The 17,640-nt window shown below is 42.9% G+C and overlaps 1 protein-coding gene across 1 annotated transcript in view; it reads right to left on the bottom strand.

The window, feature by feature from the left end:
* Positions 1 to 5,399: 5,399 nt before the first annotated feature.
* KIF26A (kinesin family member 26A) overlaps positions 5,400 to 17,640 on the bottom strand; it is a 103,875-nt gene continuing 91,634 nt past the window's right edge. The window contains exons 11-15 of the mRNA XM_080397065.1: positions 17,174 to 17,336; positions 13,226 to 16,616; positions 8,453 to 8,643; positions 7,413 to 7,563; positions 5,400 to 6,864 (exon numbers count right to left, since the gene is read on the bottom strand). Coding sequence (XP_080253191.1) covers positions 6,689 to 6,864; positions 7,413 to 7,563; positions 8,453 to 8,643; positions 13,226 to 16,616; positions 17,174 to 17,336 — 4,072 coding nt within the window. The 3' untranslated portion in view covers positions 5,400 to 6,688. The remainder of the gene's footprint in view (positions 6,865 to 7,412; positions 7,564 to 8,452; positions 8,644 to 13,225; positions 16,617 to 17,173; positions 17,337 to 17,640) is intronic.

Raw genomic sequence — 17,640 nt, forward strand, 5'->3', positions numbered from 1 at the left:
GTCATTACAACCTTTTTTTCATACAGTCCTCTATAACTCCTCTACAGGGGCGGGCAGAAGCACACACCTGCTTCTGATTTCTCCACCTCTTTGTGCCTGTCCAGAATGCACAGCTTTTGCAAAGAAGTGCGTGGGCTGGGCACTAGCACTTTCTTCAGTTATGGATGTATTTGTATACATTATTACATTTTCCTCCTTCTGTTTCTCTGCCCAAAAGCTGAAGGGAAAGTTTTGCTTTCCCTTACTTCCTGTCATACAAGTAAATAACATGTTTTCACTTTGAAAACTGAGTAGTTTGAAATTGGCATCCCACTGGAGCCTGTCTGCAGTGTTTCAGCTGCTGCAGCTGAAGGTTTTGCTCCATACTCAGCAAAGGACATGGCAAGAGCGTATTTTTAAGAAAGAGCTCGATTTGGAGGGAAGCACAGTAGTCCACTTTGTCCTTCCCCTTCCTACCCTGTCTGTTTAGGCTAAAAAATCCTGTCTGTACAGCACTTAACACCATGAGACTGAAGCGTTTAGGTACAAATGCAACTCCTTTAAATGGTAATGTACAACAAAATGAGCAGCTTCCTTCAAAACAAGCTGCATCTGTAAGTCTGTCTGTGCCAGGTGCTGACAAATGGAGGGTCGTTGTTACAGGCACAGGGAAAGGTCTCTGCAAGCCAGTATTTAAAAGTCAGTTTTTCCAGTCAAAGGCCAAACTCTGAAGCGTCTGCTTATTTCTCTATGGCCTGTGCCCTGGAGCACTGTGCGGGCCTCCCAGAGAGCAGCACAGAAGGACTTCAGAGGTATTTCCCATACAAGGTCAGATCAATTAAAATGTGCTTTAAATACATTCACGTGAGCTGTGTCAGGAGCTCCGCAGCCCTGATTAGATCCCTGACACTCTGAAGGGCAGATCTAAAGCAATCCACTGACCTCGGGTAGGAGAGCCAGATAACAAGGAGGCATGAATCTGCTTTTTCACTACCCTGGGACTGAAGGCTTTTCTCCTTCTGGCCACTTAATATTGCTGTAATACCAGCAATGCCAGGAGTTAACTAATGACCTGGTTCTTCTCCTACTGAATCAACAGCAAAGCTCCACGAACAAGTCTTTCAAAAGTCGGGACAAGCTCTTTCAGCCGCTCCAGCGAGAGCAGGCAGCACAGCGTGCAATGCTGCCTTCCTTTGCCAGACCTGGTAAGAAGCTCCCACAGAAATGTTTACATTAAAGAAACAAACGAAGCAAAACCTTTGCAAAATGAAGCTCTACTGGCTCACACCATGACCTGGGCTGTCCACTTGGAAGATAAATCAGCCAAACAAAAGCTGTCTCAGAGAGACCTCCTTACCACCAGGATTTGAATAAGGTCTGAATCACTATAGAATATATTAATGTAAAAGTACAGCAAGTGAATTATGCTACGGATTGTGATGATGCAGTGGAGAGAAGGCAGAAATGTTATTTTTACTTGCTGTAAGAGCATCTCTTTACTGTCCATCCCCCAGTGAGATGTAGCCAAGTGACAGCTGCCCTTCCCCCTAGTTCGGAAGCCACAGGAATATCCAGGAATGACCTGTCTCAAGCTGAATGCAATAGTCAGAAGCAAAAGCCATATAAAAAAGGTAAAACCAGGCCACTGAGGAAGCATGCATCATCACCTGCAGTCCCAGTGTGTGGCTTGCTCTGAAACATTGCCCTCCTTTTGCCACCATGCTCCAGCTGTCCCCCCTCAGCTTGTGGGGAGAGTCTTGGGAAGGAAAACCTTCCCAAGTGGAGTAATGGCCTCCTATATAAGCTGCTGTATGGTTACTGTCATGCCAAACTCACACCATCACCAGGCAGTTCCCCTGTAGGTCTGATAATAAACCTCTCTGAACATCTACACTGCCAAGACTTATGTCTTATTCCATGTGTACCACAAACAGATTTCTGCAAGTCAGATTCTGCATGAAGCCATGAGATGCTACATACAGGAGCAGCCTGGGAGGCAGTTTCTGCTTTCTAATTTGCACTTGTGATATCATTGCACATTGACAGAATTATTCTTTCCTTTCTCCCAAATACCACTGATAAGTAAAACATTTTCAGCAGGATCTTCATCTGGTGAAAGTCAGCATAGCTCCATGGAACCACTGCTAAAGCAATTTACACCATCTGAAGCCCTGGAGCAAAAAAAATCCAAGTCAATGGGATATAAGCCAAAACTGGAGTGTTTTGCTGGATACAAACCAGATTTACTTGCTTGCTTAAACAGGTGCCTAAGTGCTCTAGTGAATTGGGGCCCAAATACAGCACCATATTTTATTTGTGTCCACTTCTGCCAGCTTTGACATCTGATACAGAGGTCATCTTATAGCTAACATTTTTGCCTTAAACCCTGCCTATAGCCACAATATAGAACAGCTGCCTGTGGAGTTATGTTCCACACAGAACTTTAAAAATAAAATGCAAGTGACTGGAAAACATGGGTTTATAACTAGAAACAGAATACATGGATACCTTGAAATAGAAATAAATGAAACACTTTCTGCATGCTGAGAAAAGAACAAATAATCTCACATTGCTATTGCATTCTTTTTTAGTACTATTGTTTCAATACTGCAGTTAACAGTGTCCTAGAAATGCCTTAGCTGGAACTGGTTAGACCAGCAGCACTGTAAGGAAAAAGGTTTTACACATACATTAAATGAGTTTTTGCCTACACACAATCTGATCTCTCTATAGGGAATCTATGTTTGTAATAACTGCATTTCCAAACACTCCTGGCAATGTAGCAATGTCCCCATAGATGTACACTGCTTGGTACACGGGTAGCAACACCACAGCTTACAGGCGTGGCTACTGACTCTTCTAGCTCACCCGTCCGACTTGCAAAGTCTGACAAGTGACTTGAAATCCCATCTCCCAGGAATAGTTTCATATATTTGACGATGACCATTGGATGGCAAATTGCAAAAGTAAGCCCAGCATGCAAGGTTCTCCTCACTTTCCTGAGCCCCTGGTCACCAAAGTCCCGCTTTCACGCTGGATTTCTGTTCCAGTCCATACTTCATGTCTCCTGAAAGATGCCTGCCCATGTGACTGAGGCAGTGGGGACCTCTCCCTGCCCGTCACACGCAGGCAAGCTCACCTCTGGCCTCCTGGTTAGTAAAACCTGGTGAGAGGTAGGGCTTGAGGAAAAGGGAATTTATGTCCTGCTTCCCAAAATTTAATCTTTAGGCTTTATGCGGAATCACCATTGCATTGCTTTAAGAAAACATCAGCTGTCAATTCATTTTTTCCTGTTGCTGGGAAATAAGCACGATGTGAGCTGCTTGGTAAACTGGGCCATCAAGGGACCCAGAAAGGGTTGTCACAGCAAGGAAGAGGTGAGGGATTTCATGGGAAGATCTGCAACCAAGGGAGAAAGAATTCTAGTGTGAATTAGTCCTGCCAAAAGTAACTCAGGCAGTTCTCCAGCACCAGTGGGTTTCTAAAGTTTTATTTGATACCATAACAAACCAAATAAGATCACGTCTTTAAGTGTGCCATTTAATGGCTATTTTAAACCATTAAATCTGAACAGAAAACTAATGAAACAAAGCATTCAGCTTGAATTTGCAATTATAATTTCTAACCTTATGTAATTAAGCCTTTTTCAAAATAGGCTTGAGTCATAAACTAAGCATGTATTTGTATAAATTTTCACTGGACAGAACTGCAAAAGTAACAAAGAAAAAGAACTATTACAGGCTCTGATGCCTTGATATATGAAAGATAATTTACTATCCACAACCACCAATGAAGAACAGCATTTGCGTAGGGAAAAATCTGCTATTTCATCCATCTTATTTTGCATCTCAGGTTTGTTTTGTGTCACCAAGCCAGAGGCTAAATGCATTCCATATGCATGCTATTGCCATGTTGACACAGAACTAAGCAGCCCTGAAATGTCTCTTTTGCTACTTTGCAGCAAACATTACCACAGGTAGAAATTAAGGAGAAAGTATAAAAGGATGCAGTCCTGATCAGCAAACACTGTACAACATGCGTATTTAAACAAATTTTCAGGTTTATAAAAATTAGGATGGATCCTTGGCCACTTGATCTTTATTTCAGACTATTATAATTCTGCCAAAGCAGGGGAGAAACAATGAAGACCTCTGAGGAACGGATGAAGTGGCTAACAAATACAGGAAACAAAACTTCTTGTGTCCATTGAAGAGGGGGTTACAGGCTACCTTGAAAAGACTGTGAGCCCAGCCCTGCCATGTCCAGGGCTCAAAGACTACCACAGGTCAACGCGTCTTGCAGCAGCACCATCAAGATGCGCATCTCCAGAGGACAGTGTAACAGCACCAGCACAAAACCTAAAACCACAGTGCAGGGCTCCCCATGGCTATATTCTCCTCTGGCCTCTCATTTGGAGGCTTTTCCCTTAGCTAAGAAATACTTGTTCTCAGCATGCTGCTGCCTTTTTATTTTGGTTGTATTTATCTGTTCCTTGGTCTGAAAAAAACCCACAATGTATTGAATTGCTACATGGTTTTGATTCCATCTTTGGAAGAACTGTGACTTTCTGCACACACACAGAAAGTAAATATAGCAGGAATTTACAACTTAATAAACACATCTGGTATTCCAGGATATCAGCAAGGGGATCCTCTAGCAATTCTAGATGCCACATTCCCCTGCATACAACCTAACACAGTGCCAAATGTCAGTAAGCAAACACACTGCACCCTTTTCCAGGCATAAATCACAGAGAGGTAGGTAAAAGCAGGAGGAAAGAATTTACACCACTCTCACAGGCTGCTCCTGAGGGTTGGAGCTTGGTGCTTAGTTGCCATGCTGTTAGGTCTACGTAAGGAGAGAAAAAGAGGGAGGGGAAAATGTTACATATTACAGGTCATTTGGCCAAATAGCTGGAAAATACTCAAGATGTATCATCAGAAGCACTAGCTTTACATTCAACGTGTCTGGAGTTACTCCAGCCAGCATCGATGGGAGATGAGGACTAGGCACCGCTGCTGTCTGACCCGAGAGCAAACGCACCAGCGTCAGACAAATGTAGTCATTTGCTATGATGGACCTACAGGGACAAGGGCTTTAGTTCCTGAAGTTTTCTTGTGTTTTTAGACCCATTTTTAATTGCTTTGTCTCATCAGGGAGAACAAGTATGTAAGCCGCAGGTCTTTGTTCTGTAAACTATGAAGTGCCAAGAGAATATAAGTATTATCATTGCTATTTATTTTACCCTTTGGTATTTTGTCTCTCTTTCCCGATTAGTTTATAATGACTAATATCAAAACTCTGTTCCCAGTTATATCTCTTGGGCAAAGAGATAATATAATATGACATTTAATACAGTGTACCATAGGCGTCTTCTCTCTTCCAAACATTAAAGTCGCATACATAGCAAGAAGCAATCATAACAATAGATGTATCTTTTATTCACAGATAAAAACTGAAGCAAGCTGTTATAATACATATTTGTACAAAGGATTTGAAAAAACCATAAAAAGGAAGATGATTAGAAAATATGATTCGTTATGAAATGTGGTATTACATACACTATTAAACCTTTTCAAAAGTATTTGTTTGGCAACAGTTTATCAATAGTTTCCACACTTAAGTGGCCTCCTTCAAAAAAGCACAAATCTCATGCAGCATGTATAAACTTGATCCTGAGGGTTTGCCTTCCTTAGAAAAACTGTAAAAAGATATACTATTTGTCTTAAAAGTTCAAAATGCAAATGCTATATTTATAGTTAAAACTATATAAAAATATGGACCTAACTTAACATTTACAAAAAATTTTTGTTCCTTTTTTTTGTTTTATGGTTTTGGTAATAAACATAATTCTCAATTCCTGCAGTCAGAGAAGAAAAAAGAAAACCAAAACAAACCACAGTGCCCTTTGTAGAATTCCTCACATTAAGACTACGACTCCAAAAAGACCAGGTCCGTGATAAGTGAGGTTAGTAACCAAGGAAGTAGGTAAGCAGTTAATATATATCTATATAAGTATATATAAAATGGAAAACAAACATTTATTTTGATCTGAAAAAGTAATAATACAAAACCTGAAGGTAAAACAATCATCTCAAAATGCCATAATGCACCTTTTCAATAGATAAATGTTCATAAAAATATCTTGAACCCTAACCAAGAAAACAATTATAATACAATTTTAATTCTGCTACATAAAACAGCTTTTCTGTGAAACAAGAAGGCAAGTTCAGGTATGAAAACATAATTTACTTATTGCTTTTGCTACAATGTTGTTTGTTTTTTTACATATAGTCATAAATACACTATACAGTATAAAATATTTCGTAGGAATACATTTTGTGGTCTGCTTAGGTTTGCTGGCTTTAATTCTAGCACCAAATACAAAAATGAAAATCAAATGAACTTTAAAGGCACTTCCATTGTATGTTTGTTTGTTAATTAACATCTTGGTTTGTAGTACATTTCTTTGCTTCCCTCTGGTAGAAGCAATACTTGATCCTACTTTTATCTTTGTACAGTTCAGGTCACGTTGAGGCACCACATGATTTATGAACATTCCCATCCCTCAGCTGTTTCTTTCTCTTACAACATTCACTGTTGCTTTTTAGTCTTCACCTTTCCTCCTTCACTTCCCAGCTACTTTATCTCTTCACTTCATGTCAGACGATCCAGCTTCACTTCCTTCAGTCCCTTGGAAAACCTCCCTTCAGACCTCCACTTCCCTTACTCCATCTTGCGCATCTGTTATTCCAATATCAAAACACGTCACTATCATGATATGTGACTTGCACAGATTAACACACTGCTCCAGTTCCTCTGTCACTTGTTCCAGTGCCTCCAGGTACTCCTGTGACTCCTTATCGAGATCAGGATCCACTTCAACTGTCAGACAAAAAAATTAGTGAATAAAAGAAACAGCTTGTAGCAAAACATTATTCTATCACAAGGTAGCCAATAATGTAGAGTACAATTCCATTTCTCTTAAACTAAGAAAATTTTTTCACTTTGTTCAGTAGATGCAAAACTCTACCCTGAGGCTCCAGTTAAGCACAAGCACTCAGTCTGCAAACAAGCCTCATGCCTCAGTTTCCCAGCTGTAACAATTCTTATGAAACATTTTTTTTCCTTCTTTGGAAAGAAGGATAATAAAAAGTTATATAAATATTTAACATTAACAAGTATCACAGCAAGTGTTTGCACTGTTTTGATGTTCTCTTCTGGTTGGTTTGGAGGCCTTTTTTTGTTCACTTCCCACACTACTCAGCACTGAGCAAATCCCATATCACAGAAATATGAATGGAGTCATAGAGTATTTTAGGGCTCAGTTCAGCACAGTATCTTAGCAAGTGCTTAACTTTTCCAGTAGGACGGCTCACGCGCTGAAAATTGGTTACGTGCTGATCACACTGCTGCTTTTACAAAATACTTACAGTCTTCTTTCCACTTATTTGGATCCATCATCAGCCTGCACTTTGTCTCTTCCAACTCTTCCTTCAAAAACTCATGTTTTGCCTTTACTTCTCTGATTCGCTGCTGGCGCCTTTCTAGTATCTTCAGCTTGGTATGGAAATACATCAGACCCTTTTAAGACACAGAATGACCATTTCAGGAATTTGCCTGTTATGAGATGACCTCCAACAGTTTGACACACATTGCTCCCAGCTCATTGCTCAGAGTTAGAAGGTGGGTTGTTTTGTTTGGTTACTGGGTTGGTGGTTTTGGGGGGTTTGAGGTTTTGTAGGGTTTGGGTTTTTTTAAATTGAAGTTTACATTAATGGATTCTAATCTAGAGAAACAGCATGCTACATCACTTGAGCATTTGTTGCACTTCTCTGAATTAGCAAACGTCTCTTAATACATTCTGAAGTTACTACTGTTTGTAAAGGAACTTTTTTTCCAGCAGTACAAATGACGAACACAGCCCAATAATAACATTAGAATCATATTTAATCCAAAAACATATGAATTCTTATTTTCTAAAAAGCATTCCTACCTTTTCAACATCCTGGAAAGGCTATTATGAAAGAAATGGGAAAAAGGCATCAGAAGAACATAGAATTCTGATCTCCAAAATAGAATTAGCTGAAGTGTTTTCCAATTACAAGTAAATTAAACTCAGTGTATCCCTGATTGAATAGAATCCAGTCATTTACATAAAGAGTTAATGACTCTGTGGTTGTGGGAGCCTGTAAGGCTTCCTCAGCCAGGCTAAGATTATAAAGTCTTCTCATAATGTATTCATTGGTAACTTCCATTTACACCATCAGTCATGTTAGACACAATTAATTTTAGACAGTAATCATTTTCATTTTCTGTGTTAAGGGTACCCCAACATATGAATTGTAAAATTAATAATTATAGTGTTTTAATTGCAATCAATTTCCTGAACACCATTTCGGCATTCAAGCAAGGACTCTGACTGTATACTGTAATTTAAGTTGTCTACAGTTGTTGTAAAATATGTGCTGACCTCAGTTTCCTCTTGTCTGTGTCGCTGTAATCGTTCCACATCATCAATCTCATAAACTTTAATTTCAAATGGCTCTTTTAAAGTGCCTGGCAAAGGTGGCAGATCAACCCACTGGCCAGTGACACTGGGTTTTCTTCCTAGGGAGGCAGCATCTGGCAATGGAGCAGGAATCAGTCTGCGACGCTGAAGACCTAAGATATAGAAGACAAGTGTTCCTTGAAGTCTAAGAGACTAACAAACTGCAGAACGTACTGCAGTGAATTAAAGATATAGGTTATCAGGATACTTAGGAAGAAATGCTTTCCTTGATCTTTTCCTTTTAGTAAAATACCCTCAGGCTGCTAATTGAGTTACTGCCTTGGCAATGTATGTTTCACTTGGTTCATGGATGGAAGTAACAGCAGGTCCTCTCCTAAAGCAGATGTCTGAGCATCAGTTCTTTATTCTCTCCTTGGAAAAATATTTTGCCTGGATTAATTTTTCTTTAGTGGGCCATAATGGTATTCATTATTTTGCAATGCCAATGAGATAGTAAGTAATTTCAAACCAATACTGATAATGGCATACGAATCTGGAAATCTGCTCCTCCAGTTAAAGCCAAACAAGGCTAAGATCCCTCTCATTGTATTACCTCTTTGTGAAGAGCAAACAGTTCCCTCCAGAACCTCTAGCAATGCTTTAAGATGCTAAATACCAGCAGTTTTCAATGACAGTGGGACTGGGAGGTGTTCAGAAGGCAGCAGCCAACCAAGCTGCAACTTGAGCCACCTCTAATGTCGAGGTCTATCACCCACCCATTTGCACCAGCACTCAGAAGCTCAGAGCATGACAAAACTCACCAATTCCTCAACAGGAGGGCTCCCACATTTACAAATACACACCATACTGCCACCTCGATGCATCTCCTAGGACTCAAGTTTCATGAAGCAGAGACTGACTTACGTCCTTCAAAAATGCTGGTACTTGTGTACCCAAGAGTTGGCACTTTGGTGTCCAGCATTTTTTTGCAATTGTAAGCCTCTCTTCATTCTCCAAAAGGCTGACCTTTACACTACATGTGTCAAGGATGAATACATGCACGGAGCTAGTCAGGCAATGTTAATAAGGCTGCAGTCTAATTCCTAAGTAAATAGGAGGGCTAAAGGCCACCAGAAACAAGCTGAAATGTCACATAGTAGCAGCAAGTATAAGCAGCTTTTGGGTGACTGGTGACAATAAACGTAGTGCCTGATTTCCTCCTCTGAAAACCAGCTCTGAAGTACAGAGTCTTACTTCTTCTGGTCTTCTTACAAAAGGGAGCACATCTAAAAAACAGACAAGACAGGGCTGCCAAAATAACTTCTGGGATGAAACCTGTACAGAAAAGTTAAGTGCAAGTTAAGGCTGTCAGGTAAGCCCTGTCACAAACTTCAAAATGAAATGGAGACAAATTCCCAGCAGGTACCCCCCAAAGCAACACACCTCTATAAATACCTGAAGAGTTATATGCTTTACACATTCTTCAAAAAAAAACTTCCCTAATTCCTAAATGCATCCTTGCTAATTTCTAAGTAACAAGAACAATCACAATGGAATGTTTTGGAAAGAGGAAGACTTCATTCTACTTCTACAATACTTGTTCATCATTCTCACAATCCCAGCTCATTTAGCCTGAATCACCACTATAGCCTTGCTTGCTGAAATCACCTGCTGCAACTGATCCTGTAACCACATCGATGAACAGAATCCCTCCCAAGAGGACAACAAACAGATGCAGTCAAACACATATACTAAGCACACAAACTTCATACCCTTCCAGTGTAGCAGCCAGGATCAACATTTCTCCAAAGATAAATTTAAAGGATAAGGGAACAAGGTTTCCAGTGACATATACAGGAGTAGAATCTGTCATAAATCCAGGGACTGCATGATTCCAACATAGTTTGAAGCAACATAAGCTACTCCGAGAATTTCTAACACTTATGCAAAGATTACAATATATTTTAAACCAATAATGGGTCTGCACTACACATTTCTTTTAAGAAGTTTTGACATTTGACACTGTCCCACATGACATCCTTGCCTCTAATCTGGAGAGACATGGGTCTGACAGATGGACCACTCAGTGGATAAGGAATTAGCTAGGTGGTCACACAAAGAGTTGCAGTCAATGGCTCGATGTCCAAGTGGAGACCAGTGACGAGTGGTGTTCCTCAGGGGTCTGTAATGGGACCAGTGCTGTTTAACATCTTTGTCGGCAACACGGACAGTGGGATTGAGTGCACCCTCAGCAAGTTTGCTGATGACACCAAGCTGTGTGGTGCCATTGACACTCTGGAGGGAAGGGATGCAATCCAGAGGGACCTTGACAGGCTCAAGAGGTGGGCCTGTGTGAATCTTATGAAGTTCAACAAGACCAAGTGCAAGGTCCTGCACCCAAGTCAGGGCAATCCCAAGAACAAATACAGGCTGGGAAAAGAATGGATTGAGAGCAGCCTGGAGGAGAAAGACTTGGGGGTGTTGGTGGTCAAGCAGCTCAACATGACCCAGCAATACATTCTTGCAGCCCAGAAAGCCAACCACATCCTGGGCTGCATCAAAAAAGGTGTGCCAAGCTCAAGATAAGTGATTATCTCCCTGTACTCCACTCTTAGAAGAGCCCACTTGAGTACTGCATTCAGCTCTGGGGCCCCCAGCATGAGAAGGACATGGACCTGTTGAAGCAAGTCCAGAGAAGGGCCATGAGGATGGTCAGAGGGCTGAAGCACCTCTCCTATGAAGACAGGTTGAGATAATTGGGGCTGTTCAGCCTGGAGAAGCGAAAGCTCTGAGGAGACCTCACAGCAGCCTTCCAGTACCTAAAGAGGGCCTACAAGAAAGCTGGAGAGGGACTTTTTACAAGGGCATGTGATAGGACGAGTAGGAATGGCTTTAAGATGAAAGAAAGTCAATTTACATTAGATATTAGGAAGAATTTTTTTACTTTGAGACACTGGAACAGGTTAACCAGAGAACGTGTGGATGCCCCATCCCTGGCAGTGCTCAAGGCCAGGCTGGATGGGGCTTTGAGCAACCTGGTCTAGTGGAAAGTGTCCCTGCCCATGGAAGGGGGTTGGAGCTAGGTGATCTTCAAGATCCCTTCCAACCCAAACCGTTCTATGATTCTATGAAATATTTCATGAACTTCCTAAGAAACCTCATTTCATGTATAACACACACTGTCTTGAAGTTTACAGCACTCCAAAAAAGTAATACATAATTTACTGATATACTGCAATTTAAATTGGAAAAAGAAATAGTTTGTCATTTTTAAAGACTTTATAAGCATTTCCTGGGGTAAAAACAAATACAAATCCATCAGTGGGTAATGCCTTCTCAACATGTGTGCAACTTAAACAGCCGTTAATATTGATTTGTAGGAAAGGTTTAAGAGGTTGATAATGCTATAGAAAGAAGTGCAGCAAATGCTGCACTAAGTTTCCAAAATGATTTATCACTAGCTGAAGAAACTCAGTTGCTTTGACCAGAAAGCACCACGAGATCACCAGTTTCACTCATTTTGTTTTACTGCCAGAATTGAGCATCGCAAGTGTCTATAGGGACTGCAGTAATTACTGCTTTCTAACCAAAAGCTCGGATTCAGCGCATTGCTGATATTAGTTCCTACTATGTTCCCGTCAATATGCTTAGGTTGCTGAATGAGGCTGCTGGTCATTAGCTACGTGACACTGATTGCCACTGATGCTTTATGATACTACAGGACTGCACCTAGATCAGTAAAAATGAATACGGTAACAGCAGTCATATGAGCCTGACTTTGAAGGTGGCTACAACTAGCAGCACTTACATGAGCACCGCCTGCAAAAGCAATAAGGAAAGGCACCAGAGAGCAGGGAAGGGGACCTGGCTCCTGTACGCCCATCTCTACAGAGCGTGGTCAGACATGCCTGCCCTGGCGCAGTATGTGAGCCAGAGCCGCCTCTTCTGAGCAGCTCCCACAGTCTCCTACTGCTTATAGTAGCCACATGTACACGCCAAGATGTCTTTATAACAGCACTATTACAGTGCAATACAATAATTTTACAATTAGCTGGCAGCATTAACATAGGAGTCACTGTATCTTACGTACACATCCTGCTGCTCTGCCCCTAAGCCTTATTTTTGGATAATACAATGCACATTCAGCAATCCTCATTACTTCACAAATACTCTTCTACCTTCCAGGCCCATTCCCTTGTTTCCAAACTAGTCCCAGCCCATCTCACTGAAATTCCCTCATAGCTGCCTGGCAGCAGAGCTTCTCCTGTCCTCACTGCCCTTCTCTCACTCATCTTCCCTGACACTCACTTGATCCTCACAAAAACTCATCAGTGCCCACCCTGGACTCTCACTCTTCCCAACCCACCCGTAACACCTACTTTGGGCCACACTGGTGCTGCACCCACTGCTGACCCTGCTGAGGGAGGATGGAACAGCTCCCACCTGCCGGTGGCCATCCGCCATCTCCTCCTTCACAGGGAGGCTGTTGGTGCCCCAGGGCACCCAGCGCCTCTCCTGCCCTCTCTGCTGCAGCATCTGTGTCACACCTGCACCTTTGAAGTGAAATAAATAACAAGTAGCTGCTGTCGCAGCAATACATGTGCACACACAAGTGCATGCCCCCAGTCGACCTCCATGGTTTGAGCCTCCCCAAAACCTCCCCTCCCTCTGTCACAGATGCCGTGAAAACCCCCATCCTCAGGGACACAGTGGAGCACCAGTGACCACCTGGCCACCTTCCCCTTCATTTCTTACCTGTTGATCGTTTCTTGGGGGACTTGAGGCTCCTCATCCGGCCCGGAGACGACATCCCGCTTTCGCTCATGGAGTCATGTGCCGAAGAGGCACTGCCAGTGGCCTCGCTGTCCCGAATCATGCTCTCATAGCCACTGCTGCCACCGCTGTGGTAAAACAGAGCCGTTCTCCCCATGGCTGGTGGCAGCTCCCCACTTAGGACACTGCTGTTGTCACTGCCATGCCCGCTGCTGTACCGCTGAGGCCGCCGGGGTGCCGTTATCTTGCTGTATGGAGACGGCAGCACTGGGATCTGTGACTTCTCATCACTGAGGTTAATGCCACTGTCGTTGCCACTGTCAGAGTCGGTGGAGCCTCGGAAGTTGCCCACCTTGGCAGAGCCCCCTGACACCAGCTCATTCACGCGGCTGTTGGCTGCCCTCATGGCCTGCTTGGTTCCCATGATGGTCCCTCGGCCAGGCTTGCCGCTGACGGGCTGCACGGAGCGGGGGGCCACCTTCCCACCAGGGGCCACACCAGAGCCCTTCCCCACAGGCTGTGCCAGGGACTTCACAGAGGAACTAAGAGACTTTGACCCACTGGTGGAGAGGCCCCGGGTTTTATTCCCATTTGCTTGCACCTTCTGGTTAGCTGTAGGTTTTGCCTGGCTGTTTTTAACAGGCGCAGGGGCAGTGAAGGGTGGTGGTAAACCCACACTGGAGACAACAGGAGGGACCCCCAGCCTGGGGACAGAGCGCCCTGCCCGGCTGTTGCTGGTGCTCCCGTTCTCCCTCGCCATGCTAGCTTTGGATCCAACCGATGTCAGGCTGTCGCACCTCTCCAGGGACATGTGGCTCCCATAATGGTGCACAGCTTCGCTCTTTGATGCTTTCACCTTCAAGCTGGACGTCATCTTGGGCAAAGAGTGGTCGCCCTTCAAGTTCATTTTGCTGCTGGCACTTTCGCTGAAGTAAGACCCAGCTTTCAACCGCAAATCTGCTTCGTCTTCAGCCTTTGGTGTGGCAGCTCTGGCAAAGTCCAGGCCGGAGGCTTTTCCCCCACCATTACCCAGACCAACAGGTTTCTGCTCCAGGCTCGATTTGCGTACGGGAGGTGTTGGAGGTGTTGGCCCGCCTGGTCTGGGCAGCATGGCTGACTTCTGTGGTGTAGTCTTCTTTCCCAGTGATGATTTCAAGCTGCCAGTGGCTAAGGGAACATCTGAATTCCCTCGGGTCACAGACTCCAATAAAGTACTGCTAGCATGCGACACTGGCATCACTCCCAGAGTGGTGGCTCCTCTCTTCAGCTGTGGCATCTTCATCGTAACTTCTGACTTCTTTGCAGCTCCACTAGAGGATTTGCAGGCCATTTCACAACCATCCACAATTCTCTGTGAACAGGCAAGCATAGTCTGCGACTTCGTTGGCCTGGATGCTGTGCCAAAACACTGGGCAGATTTTCCTGACTGCTTCTCAGTACCAAACACGTGAGATTTTGGAGACAGCAGTGAGTCTGCAGGTTTTGCTTCTACCTGATAATCGGTGCGCAACAGCCAGGGATCTTCAAATATACCATGTGGATTCTGCAGCTCTTTATAGCTGAGGACAGTATTATTGTTGATTGGAGACGAGGTAGTTTTTGTTTTCCTAGGAAGACTAGAATGTATTGTTTCTATCACAGGCATATCACGAGAATTGCTAAATTTTATTTTTACGGGCTGATCAGTGACACAAAAAGCACTTTTTATCTGAGACGCTTTGGTAGTTTCAGAGGTTTGTGGGCTTTTGATGATGCCTGAGGACAGCTTGCTGGAACTCAAGCTCTCACTCTCCAGTTCAGAGAAGCAAAACCCACTGTCATTCAGAGTGCTTTTCAGGGGGACAGATAAATGAGATGAATCCAAGTTGAAGGGTTCCTCAGACTTATTACAGCTGTAAGATGACTGTGCGACAAAACTGTCACTAGACCGGGCTCCATCACTTTCAATTGTACAGATGCTGACTTCACTAAGCCATGAACTGATGGAGGAACGTCTGCTGCTGGTAAAGGGATCCTTAACAAAGGGCACAACAATATCAATATTTACACCAGCAGAAGTCTCCTGTGAGGTATAAGCATCAAACTCATCATTTATGCTGCTGATAATACTGACTGGCCTCGAACCCGATGCAAGGGCCTGAAGGGAGCAGTCGCTGTTAAAGCTAATGATACTGGAAGGCCTTCCGTTATCCATAATCCCACTAATGGATAGTTCTTCCACCACAGTGAAAACAAGTTCATCCTCTCCATTCAGCTCAACAGGCTGCTGCAGAGTCACCGTGGTGGTTAGTATGTCCCGATCAAAGCATTTCCCTCTAAACGCTGACCTGAAGCTGTGTACCTCTATCGCACCTGACTGATTCTGGGCGTTACTACCAACCAAGAATGTGCTTCCTACAGGGTTTTGCTCAGCTTTGTTTCCCATCTGTTTGCTCATTCCCACAGGAGGAGTCCGAACTGCATTGCTATTTGCATGGCTATTGTCCAGCTCCAAATTCTCAGCTTTGGAGCTTGGCACGTGCTCTTTCTGCTGTGGAGGTGGAGGTGCTGGGCTTGGCAAAGGTTTCTTGACGTACAAGGACTTTTCCTTAATGAAACATTCAGCTGTGGCCTTATTCTGCTCTGGATTCCTTGAAGGGCTACACCTTGAGGATTGCAGGGAATCAGTGATTGTCTCTCTCTCTCCCTCCAGTGCTGAGTCTATTATCCTGTTGTCAGCTCTGCTCTGCGGCTTGGAAAGCTCTGTTTTCAAGTGAGGTGTGCTCTTTTCATGACAATTGCCATTGCCACCCCTTGGGGCAACAGCCTGGAAGGGAAGGTTATGTCCTTTTTTGGGAGATGCAGTTTCTTGTGGTTTCTTAAATCCTCCAGAAGGAGAAGATATTTTTTCCTTTATCAGCTTACACTGTGCGTTTTCTGTACCTCCAGGGACTGGACTACAATTGGACACGACAGATATTTCTCCACAAGCAAATTTGATGGGTTCCTCACTTCCATCAATGCACTCCAACCTTTCTTGCAATTCAGCAAAAGTGTTGCATTTAAAATGGTCCTTGTCAGAACTCCTACCAATAGCAGAATTGTCTTTACTTCTCTTCTTGTTTAGGGATGGGATTATGGGAACAAACTCTGGAGGACCTTCATTATCTGTCAATTCCCTGTCAGACAAAGCTGCACCATTGGGACCAACATAGATGACAGTATCACAAGACTGTTCACTGCTGGAGGAATAATCAGGATCACTAGATATACTCAGGACAGGAAGGTCAGGGTCAAGGGCAACAGTTCGTGGGTGGAATGGTCGCAAGTGGGGCGGCCTTCGGACATGTCCTTCTTCACATGAACTCTCTCCTCCAGACGAGCTGGATGCATACTGCAAATGATCAATAAGGGAAAATTTGTTGTTATTATTAATTTTTATATATATATGCACGTATAATTGACTAAAAGGTGAGGTTCGCTATATACTCTGTGCTTTGTGTGCACTATCACAACTACATCTAGTGGAAAAATGTTAAAAGCATGAATTAAAATAACAAGGTCATGCTACATAGATTTTACTGTATTATGAGTAATATAACAACCACAGCTTTTCAGATAATTTCCATTAAATATTATGTACTGTCTTTCTCCTCAACAGTTTTCTGTCCCTTATTTATTGATTTTTAATTAATACAAATAGGAGCTTTTGAGATAGTTCCACATATAAGCGAAGAAAGAATATGCATTTGGAACAAAAAGAAGGGAATTTCAGGATTAAGGATTGGGGACGGGATGATGGCTCAGTGCCAAGCCATTTGTCAGTTCCTCTCCTGAGCTTTTATGCATTTTCTATTACTTCTTACTGCCGAGAAATCCCATGTTCCCCCACCGAGAGGTTAGGAAAACTCATTTTCGAATGAATTAATTTCTGCTTGTTTGTGAACTAACCTTGGATTTCTTCTTTCTCATTCGGTGGATTCGCGATGCAAGCTGAACGGTGGTGAGGGTTTCTGCATAATTGGCTGGGGAGTCAGAAATATGTGCAATCATAGTAGTTCTGCAGTTGATGTTCCCAAGTGATTCCCTCAACAACATTGTCAACTTGTTGTCCCTGTGTAACAAATAAAAACACTAGGATGGTTTAAAGAAATCACAATCTTTTTTCAAGATTTTTACACCACAAGCCATGCTTTCACACTCCTAGGATATATGCATGTGCAGTACATGCAGATAAGAAATATGCTTCTATTATTTGACCACACTTAAAATGTGTATAAATGTACACATACAAAGATAGCAATATTTTAATTATTTACCTGCCTGTGTATTTGCGGTATAAGTAATTTTATTTGCTACTTAGACAATTGTAAAACAATTGATTGATAACTAGTTTAGTTATCTCATGTTTAGCTCGT

The sequence above is a fragment of the Falco punctatus genome, assembly GCF_963210335.1.
Source record: "Falco punctatus genome assembly, chromosome: 7".
Lineage (NCBI taxonomy): Eukaryota > Metazoa > Chordata > Aves > Falconiformes > Falconidae > Falco > Falco punctatus.